The following is a 21,365-nucleotide window of genomic DNA, read 5'->3' as shown; positions in this document are numbered from 1 at the left end:
CGGACTAGAAGGGCCGAGATGGCCTTTTTCCATGCTGTAATTGTTATATGGTTATATTTCATCATAGCTGATTAATTTCCCTCTCTGCCCCAGTCTCCTGCCTTCTCCCTGCATTCCTTCATGCCCTGACTAGTCTAAAATCTATCAACTACTGCCTTAAATGTACCCAATGACTTGGCTTCAGTAGCCACCTGCAGCAACAAATTCCACAGATTCACCATTCTCTGGCTGAAGAGAAGTTGTGCTGACCCTTTAACCTATTCCAAGATCAATCTAACGCTTCCCCCCACAGAGCTCTTGCTTGTTGAACCTTTCCTCACAATACACGGTGTGTTAGCCTTTAGTCAGGAAAATTCAAGAGCTACGTGGCTCGAAAGACCACTCTCGGAGCACTGTGTTCAGTTCTGGTTGCATGATTATAGGAAGGAAGCTTTAGAAAGGGTTCAGAGGAGATTTACCATGAAACTGCCTGGCTCAGAGAGCATGTCTATGAGGACAGGTTGAGGGAGCTAGGGCTTTTCTCTTTGGAGCAAGGGGAGATGAGAGGAGACTTTACAGAGGGATACAAGATGTTAAGAGGCATAGATCGAGTCAACAGTTGGACACGTTTTCGTAGGGCAGAAATGCCTAATATGAGGGGGTGTAATTTTAAGGTGATTGGAGGAACGTACAGGAGGGATGTCAAGAGACAGGGACATTTAAGACACTTGTAGATTGGCATGTGAAAGAAAGAATAATGGAAAGGAAATTGAGGGCTACATAGGAAGGAAGGGTTAGATTGATCTCGGAGTAGATTAAAAGGCTGGTAGAAGATTGGGCTAAAGGACCTGTACTGTGCTGAAATGGTCAATGTAGTGAAAACTCAGGAGAAACAAGGTGAAGAGCGTCAGACACTAGAGATCCAACAACATGGACATATTTCTCTGATTATGAGCCAACTTCATTTTCAATAGTGAGCATTCCCTAATTGGTTAAATACTCTGCAAGAGCAGTGATTCTTCTATAACTGATGAAAAATTAAGAGCATCTCATCCCAGGAAAAGGCTCGTTGTTGTCCGTGATGCATTCGGGGGGAAATTCTACAGGAGACTGAGGAGCAAGTGTGTTGATGGGTACCAGGAATGTACTGCTTAGGGTGGTGGGAGAGGCAAATGTAATAGGGACTTTAGATAGAAACATGAATGTGAGGGAAATGGAAGGATATGGACATTGTGTAGACAGAAGGGATGAGTTGGCCATTTGATTACATAACCTTGTGGGCTGGGGGGCCTGTTCCTGTACTGTACTGGTCTATGTTCTATATAGAAGCTCACATCATGCATCTTATCTGGGTCCAAAACAGAAGTACTGACACAATGCAGAGGTATGATCACTGCCTTGTACTGGTACAGGTTCCCAAGTGGACCAATCTTTGCAACATACACAAAGTGCTGGAAGAACTCAGCAGGTCAGGCAGCATCTGTGGAGGGGAATAAACAGTCGATATTTTGTTTTTAGATTTTGTAAACAAATACTCTCTGTACCACACGATTGGTGGCATCCATTAGTCTCGCCACACCATGGATCTGCACCTGGAATGGTTTCCAGGACGCAGGGCTGTATGGGAGACCAGCAGTTGCCCATGCAGCGAGTCTCCCCTCTCCACGCCACTGATGTTCTCCAAGGGAAGGGCAAGGGCCGATACAGCTTGGCACCAGTGTCGTCGCAGGAGTTGCCAGAGCGAGGTTGAAGACAACGTCGGACTGTCTTAGGGACTCCAGCTCCGGATTTGTCTTCAGGGTTTACTCCCGAAGCCTTTCCCATGAGTGGGTATCGCCGCAAGGTAGCGGAGGTTCGAAATCAGAGTTTTCAGGAAAAGCAGCTCATCCATCTCTATCAACTAGATTTTTCTGTAAAACACCTTTATTGATAGACTTTACTGGATAAACTGTACATTAAACTGTACCTCATGTTAAACACTCCTGGAGCCCAGTCACAAATACACCATGGAAGGTGACAGAGTAAATTAGAAACTACATTTCAGTTTCTATCACAAAGTCCTGGTCTGGAAATGATTTGCAAAAACCCAGTTTCCCTCCGTCCACTTTACTCCACCATTGCCAAGTCCTTTAAGCTGCCACTCCTGGCTTTCTTTGCCTTGTAATTGGGTCGAAGGAGTTCAATCTTTCTCTTTTTTGCCTGAGTTTTGTTTTTGTGCCTTTTCAGTTTCTTCCTCGCAGCGATATCCGGGTTTGTGACCGTCTGCTCAAATCAAACAGAAAGCGGTTAATACACATCACTCTAACACACACACGGGGAACACAAGTTACACTGCGGCAGGCAGAAAGACTACAACGGGTAGTCAAAACTGTCTAACACATCACTACCACCAGGCTACCCTCCATCGTGCAAATATAGAGAAAGGGGGCAGGAAGGGGTCAGTAACATGATGAAGGATCCCATCCACCCGGCTCATGGACTGTTTGTCCCTCTCCCATCAGGGAGGAGGCTACATTGCATCTACGCTAGGGCCATCAGACTCAAAAATAGTTACTGTCCCAAAGCATTAAGGCTGATCAACACCTGCAGCCACTAACCCACCCCTCCACACCCCCATCCACCACTACTTCCTGTCAGTCATTTCATGTACAGACACTCTGTGCCTAGTGTCACTTTCTGGATATACAATCAATATATATAAACTATCATATGTACTTATATTTATTGTGTGCTTTATTATTAGTGTGTCTTTATCTCACTGTGTTTTTAGAGCTGCATCAGATCTGGAGTAACAATTATTTCATTCTCCTTTACTCTTGCACACTGGTAATGCTTTCCAGGAGGACCATGCCTATGTGCCTCAATGACTTGGACAGCTTTATGCTTTGTCCCTTGGTAGGGTCACCCAGGCCAAGGGGTCAAAGAGCAGAGGTCAGATTAAGAGTGATCCACCAGTTCTCTGGGTTCAGGGGTTCAGCTCAGGTCTAACAACCCTGACTGGTAAAACAAAACTGTTACAAAATAGCACTGAGGAATCCTTCTACATCCGCGTGCGACGGTATTCCCGAGTCTCCACCTGGGACTTGCAGCCCAACCGACAGGAGTGAAAACCAAGAGGCAACTGCTGACGTGGAAAACCTTCATTGCTGGCCTAAACCAAGCAGTGTAAAGGGCAGGAAGTACAGAACTGACATTAAACAATCTTTACTCTTACCAAGGCCACAAAATAAGCCAAACTCAGAGGAACAAGTGTAAGGAAAGAGTTAAATTTGACTCCCCCTTGGTTTATGCCAAAATAAAATGGAAGTTTGTGAGGTAAAATAGCTAGAAGTGGGAATGTTCTGAGAAAATAAAAGGTGTACAAGTCTACAGCCTCAAGAGTAGATCATGATGAATACATGTTTATAACCATATAACAACCACAGCACAGAAACAGGCCATCTCGGCCCTCCTAGTCCGTGCCGAACTCTTAATCTCACCTAGTCCCACCTACCCGCACTCAGCCCATAACCCTCCACTCCTTTCCTGTCCATATACCTATCCAATTTTACCTTAAATGACACAACTGAACTGGCCTCTACTACTTCTACAGGAAGCTCATTCCACACAGCTATCACTCTCTGAGTAAAGAAATACCCCCTCGTGTTTCCCTTAAACTTTTGCCCCCTAACTCTCAAATCATGTCCTCTCGTTTGAATCTCCCCTACTCTCAATGGAAACAGCCTATTCACGTCAACTCTATCTATCCCTCTCAACATTTTAAATACCTCGATCAAATCCCCCCTCAACCTTCTACGCTCCAATGAATAGAGACCTAACTTGTTCAACCTTTCTCTGTAACTTAAGTGCTGAAACCCAGGTAACATCCTAGTAAATCGTCTCTGCACTCTCTCTAATTTATTGATATCTTTCCTATAATTCGGTGACCAGAACTGTACACAATATTCCAAATTTGGCCTTACCAATGCCTTGTACAATTTTAACATTGTACACCCATGTTCGTCTCAGAATGTGATTTCATGGGAAAGTTCTAGTGTAAGGAGTGGAGTCTGCGTGGAAGCTTGTTAGATTTGCATTCTGTAGATTAGCTCATTAAACAGATGAAGGTATTATATTATTTTCTGTACTATGATCTCATTAATTATTTGTTTTTCTTTCTGTACCGTGTGATTTATACAACTCTAAAAAAGTGACTTCCTGTCGCCTTTAACACTTGCAGTTCCTCCTTTGATTGCAAATACCTCATCCCGCTGAATCAGAAAGAACACAGAATGAATTTAAATACGTTCGTAACAATGGGGAAGTTGAGCTAAATGTGGACCCGAAAGAAGGTGGACCTTCTTGTACCTTCTCTCTGTGCCTGCGTGGGTCTGTGGCACAGTTGCTAGCAATGCTGTCTCAGTGTCAGAGACCCAGATTCAGTCCTGACTTAGGGCAACATGTGGAGTCTGGCATTCCAGTTTCATCCCAAAAACATTCCAGCAGAGGGGTTAACTGGTGTGTGTGTGTGGGAGTGTGTGTGTGTGTGTGTGTGTGTGTGTGTGTGTGTGTGTGTGTGTGTGTGTGGGAGTGTGTGTGTGTGTGTGTGTGTGTGGGAGTGTGAGTGTGTGTGTGTGTGTGTGGGAGTGTGAGTGTGTGTGTGTGTGTGTGTGTGGGAGTGTGTGTGTGTGTGTTTGTGTGTGGGAGTGTGAGTGTGTGTGTGTGTGTGTGTGGGAGTGTGTGTGTGTGTGTGAGTGTGTGTGTGTGTGTGGGAGTGTGTGTGTGTGTGTGTGTGTGTGTGGGAGTGTGAGTGTGTGTGTGTGTGTGTGTGGGAGTGTGTGTGTGTGTGTGTGTGTGTGTGTGTGGGAGTGTGAGTGTGTGTGTGTGTGTGTGTGTGGGAGTGTGTGTGTGTGTGTGAGTGTGTGTGTGTGTGTGTGGGAGTGTGTGTGTGTGTGTGTGGGAGTGTGAGTGTGTGTGTGTGTGTGTGTGGGAGTGTGTGTGTGTGTGTGTGTGTGTGTGGGAGTGTGTGTGTGTGTGTGTGTGGGAGTGTGTGTGTGTGAGTGTGTGTGTGTGTGTGTGTGTGTGTGTGTGTGTGTGTGGGAGTGTGGGAGTGTGTGTGTGTGTGGGAGTGTGTGTGTGTGTGTGTGTGTGTGTGTGTGTGTGTGTGTGTGAGTGTGTGTGTGTGTAGTGCACCGTGGAAAGCATTCTCATTGGTTGCATCACTGTGTAGAAATGAGGTGAATAGTTTCTGTGGATGGAGGTTTAGTGTGAAGGGAATAAGACATTGGAGCAGAATGAGGCCATTTGGCCCATCGAATCCACTTTGTCATTTCATCATGGCTGACCCAATATACTGCCAGTCCCAATCTCCTGCCTTCTCCAGTATCCCTTCATGCCCTGACCAATCAAGAATGATCAACCTCTGCCTTAAATATACATAAAAACATAACCTTCACAGCTGTCTGTGGCGAAGAATTCTACAGATTCATCACTCTCTGGCTAAAGAAATTCCTCCTCATCTCTATTCTGAGGCTGTATCCTCTGGTCTTAGACTCTCCCACCACAGGAAAGGTCTTCTCCACATCCACTCTATCACGGCCTTTCACCATTCAATGTTTCAATGTCGTCACCCCTCATTCTTTTGAATTCCAGTGAATATGGGCCCAGAGCCATCAAATGTTCTTCATATGACAAGCTATTCAATCCTGGATTCATTTTTGTGAACTTCCCAAGAACCCTCTCCAGTGTCAGCACATCTTTTCTAAGTTAAGGGGCTGCTCACAATGCTCAGGTGAGTCCTCACCAGTGCTTTATAAAGTTTCAACATTATATCCTTGCTTTTATATTCTAGTCTCTAGAAATGAATGCTAACGTTGCATTTGCCTTCCTCACCACAGACTCAACCTGAAAATTAGCCTTTTGGGAATCCTAAAGTCTCTTTGTGCCACAGCTTTTTGTATTTTCTCTCCATTTAAAAAATAGTCAACTCTTTCACTTCTTCTACCAAAGTGCATGACCATATACTTCCTGACACTGTATTCCATCTGCCATTTCTTCACCCATTCTCTTAATCTGTCTAAATCATTCTGTGCCTGCCCCTTCACCCATCTTCATTTCACCTGCAAACTTTGCCACAAAGCCATCAATTGCAGCATCCGATCAATATGGGGGGAAGGGATCTCCTCACCTGCATGGCTCTCTGTCGTTTCCTCTGAGCTCGTTTCTGACTGCTGTGTCTCTGCACAGCAGCAAAATTCATGGAGAAGGTTTCCAAACCAACCAGTCTCTTCAGCATCTCAATGATCTCCTGGGAGAGGTTCCTCAGTGTCGGGTCTGAAAGGAAACATACACTCAGGGCCCAGTTTACTAGGTATCCCTCTACACCTGCACATTGTCATTCAACCATACACGAATACAGCCAAATTAAACAGAGTTCCTCTAGGGACAAGGCACTAAACACAGTACCAAAAGTCACACACACACACACACACAGCACAAGGACATGCAGTTGCCCAAATAAAAACTAACACAATTTAGTAATCAGCAAACTTAAGATATACTACACTCTGTTCCCTCTTCCAGATCGTTAATGTATAGCGTATAATTGACAACATTCACACGAGAACCACCAGACTCAAAAACAGTTACTTTCCCCAAGCAGTAAGGCTGATCAACACCTCCATTCACTAGCTCCACCACAATTTTATTATTTCCCATCAGTCACCTTATGTACACATACTCCCATCACTTTATGGACAAACAATCAACATATATAAGCTATCTTATGTATTTATATTGTTATGTGTTTATTATCATTGTCTTTATCTTATTGTGTTTTTTTGTGCTGCATTGGATCCACAGAAACAATTATTTAATTCTCCTTCACACTTGTGTACAGGAAATACTATCTTGAATCTTAAACAATCTTCAATATTACGTTTCAATATATTACACTGAACTAATTGAATATATACACTCCCCAGGCATTAACGAATACCATAGATGCATTTAAAATGTCTGGGAGAATTTACATACCAGCTTTTGTTTAGTAACTGGCCAATTGGGAGCTTGTTGTTCGGGCGTACGGTAGTGTAGCGCTCAGAGCAATTGCATTACAAGGTTGGGGTTCAATTCCTGCTACTGCCTGAAGGGATTTGCACACTCTCCGCACTCTCTGGTTTTAACGATGTATGAGACAGTGAGCTGTGGGCATGGGCACGCTGTTTCAGTTTCTGATTCTGGGTGCTCTGGTTTTAACGATGTACGAGACAGCGAGCTGTGGGCATGGGCACGCTGTTTCAGTTTCTGATTCTGGGTGCTCTGGTTTTAACGATGTATGAGACAGTGAGCTGTGGGCATGGGCACGCTGTTTCAGTTTCTGAAGCAGTGTGCCACTTGGCTGCCCAGCACATCCTCGCTGATTTGAATAGACACATTTCACTGTATGTTCGATGTTTCAATGTACTTGTGACAAATAAAAGTCAATCCTTATCCTACATTAACTCTGCCATGGACAGTCCCGAGCACGGCCATGGAAGGATGAGGGCTGGGCATGGGGCCAGTAACCCCATTCCATAAAAACCCAGAACTACAGAAATGCCAGAGATCTCTTCCCTGGGAGAGAATGGATCTTCAGTCAGATGTGAAAGACTGGCCCAGGACAGAGGACTCTGGCACCTATGTCCTAGTAGGGGTAAGTTAGTTATCTGATTGTAAGGTAGTAGGAGGGAGAGGAAAGATGAGGCATCACACAGACAGGGCAGGCGAACATTCGGTGAGCATTTTCCGATTTGCAGGTGTTTCCACCTCTCCTCATACTGACAAACGGCAGCAGGGAACTCTGCGAAGTACTGAGGAATAAGAATCAGAACCAGCTTTCATATCACTGGATTATGTTGTGAAATTTGTTGTTATGTGACAGCGGTACATTGCAATACATAATAATAATTTACAATATGAAATGTATAAAAATTAAATTAAGTAAATAGTGCACAAGGAGAGCAGAAAATAGTGAGGTAATGTGGATAGTGTGGATTCAAAGTCCATTCCGATGGTGGGGGGGAAGAAGCCGTTCCTGAAACACTGAGTACCTCTAGGCTCCTCTACCTCCTCCCTGATGGTAGCAATGAGAAGAGGGCACGTCCTGGGTGATGGATGCCGCCTTTTTGAGGTATCCATCATTTGCAATGGATGTCATTATAGAAAGAACAAAATTCAACTGACAAGATTACCTTGTTCTGCGTATGTACTGTTTAATTCCCTATAAAGTGGTGTGATAATCATCGACAGGAAAGGCTTCACTCGTTCCACTCCCAGATCCATAGCGATCGCCCCGAGGAACTTAAAGATGCAGGTCCGCTGGAGAGGAAACATCGGAAAGAAAGACAATTAGAAAGATGCTTTAAAGCCAGTGAGATTGTTTAGTGAGTACAGCCTCTGCCTCTCAGAACCAGACAATGAGATGGTGTAGTGAGTACAGCCTCTGCCTCTCAGAACCAGACAATGAGATGGTGTAGTGGGTACAGCCTCTGCCTCTCAGAGCCAGACAATGAGATGGTGTAGTGAGTACAGCCTCTGCCTCTCAGAACCAGACAATGAGATGGTGTAGTGAGTACAGCCTCTGCCTCTCAGAACCAGACAATGAGATGGTGTAGTGAGTACAGCCTCTGCTTCACAGAGCCAGACAATGAGATGGTGTAGTGAGTACAGCCTCTGCTTCACAGAGCCAGACAATGAGATGGTGTAGTGGGTACAGCCTCTGCCTCTCAGAGCCAGACAATGAGATGGTGTAGTGGGTACAGCCTCTGCCTCACAGAGCCAGACAATGAGATGGTGTAGTGGGTACAGCCTCTGCCTCACAGAGCCAGACAATGAGATGGTGTAGTGAGTACAGCCTCTGCCTCACAGAGCCAGACAATGAGATGGTGTAGTGAGTACAGCCTCTGCCTCACAGAGCCAGACAATGAGATGGTGTAGTGGGTACAGCCTCTGCCTCTCAGAGCCAGACAATGAGATGGTGTAGTGGGTACAGCCTCTGCCTCACAGAGCCAGACAATGAGATGGTGTAGTGAGTACAGCCTCTGCCTCACAGAGCCAGACAATGAGATGGTGTAGTGAGTACAGCCTCTGCCTCACAGAGCCAGACAATGAGATGGTGTAGTGGGTACAGCCTCTGCCTCACAGAGCCAGACAATGAGATGGTGTAGTGAGTACAGCCTCTGCCTCACAGAGCCAGACAATGAGATGGTGTAGTGGGTACAGCCTCTGCCTCTCAGAGCCAGACAATGAGATGGTGTAGTGGGTACAGCCTCTGCCTCTCAGAGCCAGACAATGAGATGGTGTAGTGAGTACAGCCTCTGCCTCTCAGAGCCAGACAATGAGATGGTGTAGTGAGAACAGCCTCTGCCTCACAGAGCCAGACAATGAGATGGTGTAGTGAGAACAGCCTCTGCCTCACAGAGCCAGACAATGAGATGGTGTAGTGAGAACAGCCTCTGCCTCACAGAGCCAGACAATGAGATGGTGTAGTGAGAACAGCCTCTGCCTCACAGAGCCAGACAATGAGACGGTGTAGTGAGTACAGCCTCTGCCTCACAGAGCCAGACAATGAGATGGTGTAGTGAGTACAACCTCTGCCTCTCAGAGCCAGACAATGAGATTGTTTAGTGAGTACAGCCTCTGCCTCTCAGAGCCAGACAATGAGATGGTGTAGTGAGTACAGCCTCTGCCTCACAGAGCCAGACAATGAGATGGTGTAGTGAGTACAGCCTCTGCTTCACAGAGCCAGACAATGAGATGGTGTAGTGAGTACAGCCTCTGCCTCACAGAGCCAGACAATGAGATGGTGTAGTGAGTACAGCCTCTGCTTCACAGAGCCAGACAATGAGATGGTGTAGTGAGAACAGCCTCTGCCTCACAGAGCCAGACAATGAGACGGTGTAGTGAGAACAGCCTCTGCCTCACAGAGCCAGACAATGAGATGGTGTAGTGAGTACAGCCTCTGCCTCACAGAGCCAGACAATGAGACGGTGTAGTGAGAACAGCCTCTGCCTCACAGAGCCAGACAATGAGATGGTGTAGTGAGTACAGCCTCTGCCTCACAGAACCAGACAATGAGATGGTGTAGTGAGAACAGCCTCTGCCTCTCAGAGCCAGACAATGAGATGGTGTAGTGGGTACAGCCTCTGCCTCTCAGAACCAGACAATGAGATGGTGTAGTGAGTACAGCCTCTGCTTCACAGAGCCAGACAATGAGATGGTGTAGTGGGTACAGCCTCTGCCTCTCAGAGCCAGACAATGAGATTGTTTAGTGAGTACAGCCTCTGCCTCTCAGAGCCAGACAATGAGATGGTGTAGTGAGTACAACGTCTGCCTCTCAGAGCCAGACAATGAGATGGTGTAGTGAGTACAGCCTCTGCCTCTCAGAGCCAGACAATGAGATGGTGTAGTGAGTACAGCCTCTGCCTCACAGAGCCAGACAATGAGATGGTGTAGTGGGTACAGCCTCTGCCTCTCAGAACCAGACAATGAGATGGTGTAGTGAGAACAGCCTCTGCTTCACAGAGCCAGACAATGAGATGGTGTAGTGAGTACAGCCTCTGCCTCTCAGAACCAGACAATGAGATGGTGTAGTTGGTACAGCCTCTGCCTCACAGAGCCAGACAATGAGATGGTGTAGTGAGAACAGCCTCTGCCTCACAGAGCCAGACAATGAGATGGTGTAGTGGGTACAACCTCTGCCTCTCAGAGCCAGACAATGAGATGGTGTAGTGAGTACAGCCTCTGCCTCTCAGAGCCAGACAATGAGATGGTGTAGTGAGTACAGCCTCTGCCTCTCAGAGCCAGACAATGAGATGGTGTAGTGGGTACAGCCTCTGCCTCTCAGAGCCAGTGACCCAGGGGCGATTGTGACCCCGGGTGCTGCCTGTGAAACTGTGTGGTATCCCGCCAGGTCCTCCTCTTACCTCCCACATAGCAAAGTTGCGTGGGTCGGTAGACTAATTGGCCAACTGTAAATTTCCCTTGGTGTATAGGTGAGGGGTAAAATCTGGGGGGAGCTGATGGGAACAAGGGAGGGGGCACTCTGCTCACAAATGAATACATAGTAGTGTATCTGTTAGCATAACGTTTTACAGAGCCAGTAACAGGGATTCAATTTCCACTGCCTGTAGAGTCAGCACATTCTCCCCGTGCCCGCATGGTTAATATTTCTAAGGGAGGAGTGGATGGATCTTTGATAAACAAGTGGATATTACACAGATTGGCAGTGACACTATCACGCACCTACATGGTCCCGATGTGTTGTGATCTACTGCTGCTGCACGTTTGTGTGTATAACAATTGACCGAGGTTCCTCTGAGTTGGTAAGCTGGTGTTTATGAAGGAACGTACCTTCAGAGGCTGCTTCGGGCTGTTGGCTGCTTCTCTCTTGGCGATGATGCAGAGTTTCCGTATCAGCCATGTCAGGTCTGCCTTCTTGTTTTCAGTCATGCCAACTCTGTCAACAGTTCCAGGTTCAGCCCTCGGTTCCTCCATCTCCTCTGCTCCGAGCTGGTCCTCACTTTCCTTCTCCTCACCTGCAGCATCCTGACCAACTGGGCCCAGGAGGTAGATGAGTTTTGTCACGAATAACAAGTTCTTTACAACCTGTTTAATAGAAGAACACCCGATTTCATGAAATAAGATCATAAGACCATACAACATAGGGCACAATCAGGCCATTCGGCCCAGTGATTCTGCTCCACCATTCCATTATGGCTGATTTACTACCCCTCTCAAACCCATTCTCCTGCACCTGGAGAATTCTTACAGCTCTGGTTGCCCATTACAGGAAGAATGTCAAGGCTATGGAGAGCATGCAGAAGATGTTCACTAGGCTGCTGCCTGGATAGAAGGGCACGTTTGATAATGAGAAATTGAACAAACGTGGGATGTTTTCTCTGCAGTGGCAGAGGCCGAGGGGTTCGTTATATGCCATGTCATTTAACAGGTGATCATGGTCCCATGACCATCATTGCTCTTGGCAAATTTTCCACAGAAGTGGTTTGCCATTGCCTTCTTCTGGGCAGTGTCTTTATTAGATGGGTGACCCCAACCATTATCAATACTCTTCAGAGACTGTCTGCCTGGCATCAGTGGTCACACAACCAGGACTTGTGATATGCACCAGCTGCTTATACGACCGTCCACCACCTGCTCCCATGGCTTCATGTGACCCTGATCACAGGCCGAAGCAGGTGCTACACCTTGTCCAAGGGTGACCTGCAGGCTAATAGAGGGAAGGAGCACTTAACACCTCCTTTTGTAGAGACATAGCTCCACCCCAAAGATTATGAGAGGCATAGATAGACAGACATATCTTCTTCTCAGGGTTGAAATGTCTAATACCAGAGGGCTTGCATTTATCTTGAGAGGGGGTAATTTCAAAGGAGATATGAGGGACAAGTTTTATACACAGAGCGGTGGGTCCCTGGACTGTGCTTCCTGAGGTGGTGGTAGAGGCCGGATTTAGACAGGCACATGAATGTGAGGGACACAAAGGATATGGACACTGTGTAGGCAGAAGGGATTAGTTTATACAAACAAGGAAGTTAATCGGACACAAACCATCATGTCTAAACTGCCAACACCGTCGTCCCGCCGGCGTTCAGACAGAGTGAAGCACTCTCCAGGCACATCAACGTCAAAACTAAAGCCTGGACCAACAGGACATGGAACATTACCATCACAGCACAGGCCCATCGGACCATGAGGCTGTGCCAAACCTTTAACCTACTCCAAGATCAATCTAACCCATCCCTCCCCTCCTCCGTTTTACTTTTAAATGTCCTGAATATACCATTCTGGCAGGGTGTTCCACGTATCCACCACTCTATGTGTAAAAGACCTGCCCTCCAAACTATGGCTCTGGAGGACCATAGCCCTCCAAACTCCTCCCAGCCATGTGCTTATCCAAATTTCTCTTAAACGTTGAAACTCAACCCAGATCCAGCACTTCTGCTGGCAGCTTGTTCCACTCTCACCACCCTCTGAGTGAAGAAGTTCCCCCTCAATTTCTCCTTAAATATTTCACTTTTCACCCTTAACCAATAACAATGCTACATGACGTTGCTGCAAGTTTAGTATTGCACCTGTATAGAATATTGTTGTGCAGATGACATTAAATTCCACTTTGACATGCCTGAGTTAAATTCCATTTTCCATTCCTTTGCCCACTTCAAGTTCAGGTTTATTGTCATCTGACTATACATACATACAACCAAATGAAAACAAGTTAACAAAATATAATTCAAAATGCACGTGGTGCGCAGCACAGTTACAGTGAACAGCTCGCTGTCTGAGTGATGAGACCTTGGTGGTGCCAGGGTATTCATTAGTCTCACAGCCTGAGGGAAGAAGCTGTTACACAGACTGGCAGTTCTAGTCCTGATGCTCTTCAAAGTTCAAAGTAAATTTATTATCAAACAACATAAATGTCACCATATACTGAAAAAGCCTGAGATTCATTTTCTTGTGGGTATTCAGAGTAAATGCAAAGGAACACAATAGAATGACCGAATGAAAGACCATACACGACAGAGACGAACAATCAACCAGTGTGCAAAAGACAACAAACTGTGAAAAATACAAAAAAGAAAAAAACCCAAGTAATAATAATAAAAATACAAAATAATAAGTACTTGAACCTCCTTCCCGAAGGTAGTGGGTCAAGGAGATTGTGGGGTGGGTGGTAGAGATCCTCAACAGTACTTCTAACCCTGTTGCCCTTTGAGTGGTGACTATAGGTAGTAAAGTTTAAGGCAAATAATGTCTGAGGGTGACTCTGAGCTAATGCAATAGTCTCATTTGTCAGCATCTTCTCTGATGGTCGCACAGAGGATGCGTACAGACTGATGGCAGCTGAACCCCGCTGCTGCTCTGTGAGAGATCAACAACTCAGCTCCCTCTACCACGGGTGGTCAAAACTGCCCAGTGCATCACCGCATCAGCCTACCCACCATCAAGTGCCTACAGCAGATATAGACAGGTTCCAGAAAAGGGCCAGTAACATCATGAAGGATCCCACCCACCCTGCTCATGGACTGTTTATCCCCTCCCATCAGGGAGGAGGCTATTTAGCATGCATGCCACGACCGCCAGACTTAGAAACAGTTACTTTCCCTAAACAGTGAGGCTGACCAACACCTCCACCCACTCACCCACCCCTCCACACCCCCAACCACCACTACTTTATCATTTCCTGTCAGTCACCTGATGTACAGACACTCCTGTGCCTAGTGTCACTTTATGGACATACAATCAATCATTGTATAGAAGCTATTTTATGTATTTATATTTATTGTGTTTTTTTAATCATTGTGTTCTTTATCTTATTGTGTTGCTTTTTTATACAGCATGAAATCGGGAGTAACAATTATTTTGACTCCTTTACACCTGAGTATTGGAAAAGACATTAAACAAACTAGAATCTTACCTGATCACCCATCACCTGATCGAGGAACTTCGACTGCAGCTGGTGACAGAAGGCCAAAGCCAACTCCTTGACCTGCAACATATACGTACGAGGAATCAGAATCAGGTTTAGTATCACCGGCACATGTCGTGAAATTGGTTAACTTAGTGGCAGCAGTGCAACACGATACATGATATTATTAAAAAAGGTAAATCAATTACATTAAGTATTATAGTATGTATATTAAATAGTTAAAATAATGCAAAAACAGAAATTGAAATAATATAAAAGAAAGTGAGGTAGTGTTCATGGGTTCAATGACCATTTAGGAATTGGATTGCAGGGACCATAAAAACATAAGACATAGGAGCAGAATTAAGCCTTTCAACCCATCAATTCTGCTCCCGGATCCCACTCAACCCCATACACCTGACTTCTCGCCATATTCTTTGATGCCCTGACCAATCAGGAAACGATCAATTTCTGCCTTAAATATACCCACGGGCTTGACCTGCACCACAGTCTGTGGCAGAGAATTCCAGATTTACTAGCCTCCGGCTAAAAAGATTCCTCCTGCTACAATCGCTTTGCTTCCTCAGCACTACCTACCCCTTCACCTATCTTTGTATCATCTGCAACCTTTGCCACAAAGCCATCAATTCCATTATCTAAATCACTGACAAACAATATGAAAAGCAGTGGTCCCAATACTGACCCCTGAGGAACATCACTAGTCACCGGCAACCAACCAGAAAAGGCCCCTTTATTCCCACTCACTGCCTTCTGCCCGTCAGCCATTCCGCTATTCATGCCAGTGTCTTTCCTGTAATACCACAGGAATTTACCCTGTTAAGCAGCCTCATGTGTGATGCCTTATCAAATGGCTTCTGAAAATCCAAGTAAATGACATCCACTGCCTCTCCTTTGTCCACCCTGCTTGTTACTTCCTCAAAGAACTCTCACAGATTTGTCAGGCAAGATTTCCCTTTACAGAAACCATGCTGACTTTGACTTATTTTATCATTAGTCTCTTCAAGTACCTTGAAACCTCATCCTTAGTAATAGACTCCAATACTTTCTCAACCACTGAGGTTAGGCTAACTGGCCTCTAATTTCCTTTCTTTTGCCCTCCTCTCTTCTGAAAGAGCAGACTGACATTTGCAATCTTCCAGTTCTCCAGGACCATGCCAGAATCAAGCGATCTTGAAAGATCATGACCAATACATCGGTTATCTCTTCAGCAACCTCTCTCAGGACTCTGGGATGTAGTCCATCTGGCCCAGGTGACTTATCCACCCTAAGATCTTTGAGTGTGCCTGGCACTTTTTTCATTTGCAATAGCAATGGCACTCACTCCTGCTCTCCGACACTCAGGAACCTCTGGTACACTGAGTGTCTTCCACAGAGGGGAAGAAGCTGTTCCTGAATCACTGAGTGTGTGCCTTCAGGCTTCTGTACCTCCTTCCCGACTGTAACAATGAGAAGAGGGCATATCCTGGGTGATACGGGTCATCAATGATGGACACCGCCTTTCTGAGGCATTGCTCCTTGAAGATGCCCTGGCTACTACAGAGGCTAGTTCCCAAGATGGAGCTGACTAATTTTACAACTTTCCGTAGCTTCTTTTGATCCTGTGCAGTAGCCCCCCCCCACCCCCCACCCCCGTAACCAGACAGTGATGCAGCCTGTCAGAATGCTCTCCACGGTACATCTGTAGAAGTTTGAGTGTTTTAGGTGACAAACCAAACCTCCTCAAACTCCTAATAAAATATAGCAGCTGTCTTTCCTTCTTTATAGTTGCATTGGTATGTTGGGACCAGGTTAGATCCTCAGAGATCTTTGACACCCAAAAACTTGAAATTGCTCACTCTCTCCACTTCTGATCCCTCTATGAGGATTGGTATGTGTTCCTTTGTCTTACCCTTTCTGAAGTCCATAATCAGCTCTTTCGTCTTACTGACATTGTGTGCAAGGTTGCTGCTACAATATCACTCAACTACCTGGTGTATCTCACTCCCGTACGCCCTCTCATCTTCAGCTGAGAATCTACCAACAATGGTTGTATTACCAGCAAATTTATAGACGGCTGAAGAGAATGGCAAAGAAGAGTGTGACAAATGGAGGGTTCAAATTTAAACTTGATCTTCACAGAACTCTGTGAGCAACACCCCACATTGCTACATCTCTCTTCTAAAGGGTTGTCTTTCAATTCTGAAGCTGCGCCCTCTGGTCCTAAGACTCTCCTACCACTAAAAATATCCACTCGATCTAGGTTTTTCAATATTCAATAGATCCCCCGTCATTCAAAACCCTCCTCAATGTCCATCCATTCAATATACAAGTGTGATTTTAAGGACCTCTGTCTCACCCTCTCCTTTTCCAGGTCAAGTCACAGCCTGCTCTTTCCCCCTGCTAGTTATGCTGACACCGATCGCAATGCCCTCTCCTCTCTGATGCGTCACACCAGGTCTTCCTCAGCATTTCATTACCTTGACATCGAGCTCTTTCCACAAGAACTCCGCTGCTGGTGTCTGCAATATGTTCTTCCCAGTGACGAGGGATTTGCCTGTCTCCCACATGGCTATCAGGTCTTCAGGCTGGAGAGCGGCGAAGAGCATTCCGAAGAGTTGGGTTGCAGTGAGCCAGACCCAGGAGTGTGCGTGCCATAGGTGAGCCTCAATGTGACCTGCGGACGGAGTATCAGAACCAGGTTCAAATTCAGCGACAGCTCCAGCACACGCTTTTCCATCACACAGACAGGCCTCCTCCCTACTGACCCACTTTACTCACATCCTTCCATAGATGCATATTTGAGGACATCCTAAAACGCTGCATCTACTACGCTGATTGGCCTAATCTCAAATAATAATGAGACAGCCTACAGGGAAGAAGTCATCACCCTGACACAGTGGTGGCAAGAAAACAACCTCTCCCTCAATGTCGCAAAAACAAAGGAGCTGGTTGTGGATTACAGGAGGAATGGAGACAGGCTCAGCCCTATTGACATCAATGGATTTGGGGTTGAGGGGGTGAACAGTTTTAAGTTCCCCAGCATACACATCACCGAGGACCTCACAACAGCACCTCTTTCACCTCAGACAGTTGAAGAAGTTTGATATGAGCCCCCAATTCCTAAGGACTTTCTACAGGGGCACAATTGAGAAAATCTTGACTGACTGCATCACTGCCTGGTATGGGAACTGTACTTCCCTCAATCGCAGTACTCTGCAGAGAGTGGTGCAGACAGCCCAGTGCATCTGTAGATGTGAACTTCCCACTATTCAGGACATTTACGAAGACGTGTGTAAAAAGGGTCAAATGATCATTGGGGACCCGAGTCACCCCAACCACAAACTTTTCCACTTGCTGTCATCCGGGAAACGGTACCACAGCATAAAAGCCAGGACCAACAGGCTCCAGGACAGCTTCTTCCACCAGGCCATCAGACTGATTAATTTATACTGATACAATTGTATTTCCATGTTATATTGACTGTCCTGTTGTACATACTATTTATTACAAATTACTATAAATTGCACATTGCACATTTAGACGGAGACGTAAGATAAAGGTAAACAGCAAGAGGATAAGACGTGAGAGAATAGGACCAATCAAGTGTGACAGTGGAAAAGTGTGTATGGAACCGGAGGAGATAGCAGAGGTAGTTAATGAGTACTTTGCTTCAGTATTCACTATGGAAAAGGATCCTGGCGATTGTAAAAGACTGAAAAGCTTGAACGTATAGATATTAAGAAAGAGGATGTGCTGGAGCTTTTGGAAAGCATCAAGTTGGATAAGTCACCAGGAATGGATGAAATGTACCCCAGGCTACTGTGGGAGGCGAGGGAGGAAATTGCTGAGCCTCTGGCGATGATCCTTGCATCATCAATGGGGATGGGAGAGGTTCCAGAGGATTGGAGGGTTGCAGATGTTGTTCCCTTATTCAAGAAAGGGAGTAGAGATAGCCCAGGAAATTATAGGCCAGTGAGTTGGTAAGTTACTTCAGTGGTTGGTAAGTTGGTGAGTTACTTCAGTGGTTGGTAAGTTGATGGAAAAGATCATGAGAGGCAGGATTTATGAACATTTAGAGAGGCATAATATGATTAAGAATACTCAGCATGGCTTTGTCAAAGGCAGGTCATGCCTTATGAGCCTGATTGAATATTTTGAGGATGTGACTAAACACATTGATGGAGATAGAGCAATAGATGTAGTGTATATGGATTTTAGCAAGGAGGCATGGAATCCAAGGGGACATTGCTTTGTGGATCCAGAATTGGCTTGCCCACACAGAAGGCAAAGATTGGTTGTAGATGGGTCATATTCTGCATGAGGCCCGTGACCAGTGGGGTGCCTCAGGGATCTGTTCTGGGACCCCTACCCTTTGTGATTTTTGTAAATGACCTGGATGAGGAAGTGGAGGGATGGGTTAGTAAATTTGCTGATGACATGAAGGTTGGGGGTGTTGTGAATAGTGTGGAGGGCTATCAGAGGTTACAGCGGGACATTGACAGGAATCAAAACTGGGCTGAGAAGTGGCAGATGAAGTTCAATCCAGATAAGTGTGAAGTGGTTCATTTTGGTAGGTCAAATATGATGGCAGAATATAGTATAATTGGTAAGACTCTTGGCAGTGTGGAGGATCAGAGGGATCTTGGGGTCCGATTCCATAGGACACTCAAAGCAGCTGCGCAGGTTGACTCTGTGGTTAAGAAACAAGCCATTTGGCTAGACAGATTCATGCTAACCTTTCTCTCCATCGACACTGGTCTCATTTGCCCACATTAGAACAACATCCTTGCCTATTTAAATGTGTGTTAAACATAGTGGCTGTATCTGATTCTTCTCTGGTAGTAAGTTGCAGATCACAACCTCTCTCTGTAAAAGAGTACGCCCTCTGATTTTTAAACTCTTTCCTGTCACCTTAAACCTGTGCCCTAGTACAATAAGTTCAACACTTCCACATCAAGTATATTGTCATTCAACCATTCACACGTACACAGCTGAACAAAACAATGTTCCTCTGGGGCCAAGACGCAAACACAGCATGTACAGATATGATCCAGCATATAGTCTACCCTGTCTGTTACTTGCAAGCCAGTTGTGAATCCAAACAGTCGATTTGCCCTGGACCCCATGCATCCTAATCTTCTAGAATAGCCTCCCATGAGGACTTTGTAAAATACCTTACTAAAATCCATGTAGACAACATTCACTGCCCTACCCTCATCAATCTCTCTTGTCACATTGTCAAAAAACTCAATAAAGTTGGTAAGACACGACCTGCCCTGCACAACGTCATGCTGGCTCTCCCTAGTTAGCTATTCCTAAGAATTTTCTCCAGCAATTCCCCCACAACTGATGTGAGACTCACCAGTCTATAGTTTCCAGGATATTCCCTTGTTCCCTTCTTAAATAGAGATACAACATTAGCCCGTTCTAGTGACCTCGCCTGTACTGAGAGAGGACACGGAGATACTGGTCAACGCCCCAGAACTCTTGCCCAGCTCTGCAGACGTATCCATTTTAATACTCATGAGGAGACCCAACACTTCCTCCTCCTTAACCGCTAAATCCCCTAACACATTTATACACTCAGCACTTATCTCCTGGTCCTCCATGTCTTTTTCCTATAATGAAATATAGCCGCTGATATGTGTTCTTGTATGTTGGCCCCAGGATAGATCTCAGGGATGCTGACAGCCAGGAACTTGAACTTACCCCAGATGTTGGTGAGCAACATTTTTGGTTTCTGCAGCAGCACGAAGCTGCATTCCTTAACCATTTTGACCGCCAGCGTCAGGAGGCTAAAGAGCAAATGGTCAGTGGCCTTCTCTTCCCTCTCCTCCTGGATCTGAACAGAAGAACAGTCAAAGGAAATCCAAAAGAAGCCACAGTAGTGCAGGACATAACCAGACTCAGGTTTATTATCACTGACTTACAGCCCAGGAACAGACCCTTCAGCCCACAGTTATACTCTTCTGTCTGCACGATGTCCATGTCCTTCTATTTCACACTTTCATGTGCTCATCTAAACACCTCTATGTAAAAAACTTCCTCCTCATATCTCCTTTGATGTTACCCTCCTCACCTTAAATACATGCCCTCTGGTATTGGACATTTCAAAAAAGATACCATCTGCCCACTCTATATATGTACTTTGCTGCAGTCAGTAAGGCATTACAACTTTTGACCAATTAACCTACTAACCTGTGCATCTTTGGAATGTGGCAGGAAACCTGGAGGGAACCCACGCGGTCACGGTGAATGTACAAACTGTTTACAGATAGCGGTGGGAATTGAATCCAGGCCACCCAAGGCTAACCTACCAATCCATTAGTTTCTGGGTGTGAGGGGCAAACAGGGCACTTGGGAAATATCTATACAGCTGCAGGGATAAGGTGCAAACTCCACACAGACAACGTCAGAGGACAGGATTGAATCCAAGCCACATCTGCATTGAGGCCACTGCTCTATCAGCCATATCACTCAGAGCAACGCTGCTGTAACACTGGCAACTGCAGCTTCTCCAAACACCAGAAGCCCTCAGCCCTCTGGCCTCTCCTGCAATCCCCACCCCTCCGCACATTGTCTCCGAAGCCTAGCAAAATGGTGCCAGAACGTGGCGACTCTTTGCGTGCAGCTTTGATGCGAATCATCAAATGTCCCTGTTTGGAACTACCACAGCTGAAATCCAGTCATGGGAACTTCAGTAAGCAACATTGTTTTAAGATGTTTTAAAAAATTTATCGATCCTTAAAATCAGCAGACTTCAGACCACAGAGCACCCAGGTAGCGAATGCAGTCTGGACATCACCTCGAAAAGGTGACATCCACCACTAAGGACCCCCACCCACCATCCAGGACATGCCCTCTTCTCATTGCTACTATCATGGAGGAGGCACAGGAGCCTGAAGACTCACACTCAACATTTCAGTATTTTTGTTCTCTTTTT

At 45.8% G+C, this 21,365-nt stretch overlaps 1 protein-coding gene across 1 annotated transcript in view; it reads right to left on the bottom strand.

Moving 5' to 3' along the window:
* Positions 1–1,890: 1,890 nt before the first annotated feature.
* Positions 1,891–21,365, bottom strand: part of utp20 (UTP20 small subunit processome component) — a 72,303-nt gene continuing 52,828 nt past the window's right edge. The window contains exons 20-26 of the mRNA XM_073057620.1: positions 20,132–20,264; positions 16,900–17,096; positions 14,432–14,503; positions 11,350–11,604; positions 8,190–8,316; positions 6,146–6,291; positions 1,891–2,241 (exon numbers count right to left, since the gene is read on the bottom strand). Coding sequence (XP_072913721.1) covers positions 2,086–2,241; positions 6,146–6,291; positions 8,190–8,316; positions 11,350–11,604; positions 14,432–14,503; positions 16,900–17,096; positions 20,132–20,264 — 1,086 coding nt within the window. The 3' untranslated portion in view covers positions 1,891–2,085. The remainder of the gene's footprint in view (positions 2,242–6,145; positions 6,292–8,189; positions 8,317–11,349; positions 11,605–14,431; positions 14,504–16,899; positions 17,097–20,131; positions 20,265–21,365) is intronic.

Source organism: Hemitrygon akajei, chromosome 10 (genome assembly GCF_048418815.1).
Source record: "Hemitrygon akajei chromosome 10, sHemAka1.3, whole genome shotgun sequence".
NCBI classification, from domain to species: Eukaryota; Metazoa; Chordata; class Chondrichthyes; order Myliobatiformes; family Dasyatidae; genus Hemitrygon; species Hemitrygon akajei.
This window is presented reverse-complemented; position numbering and strand designations above follow the sequence as displayed.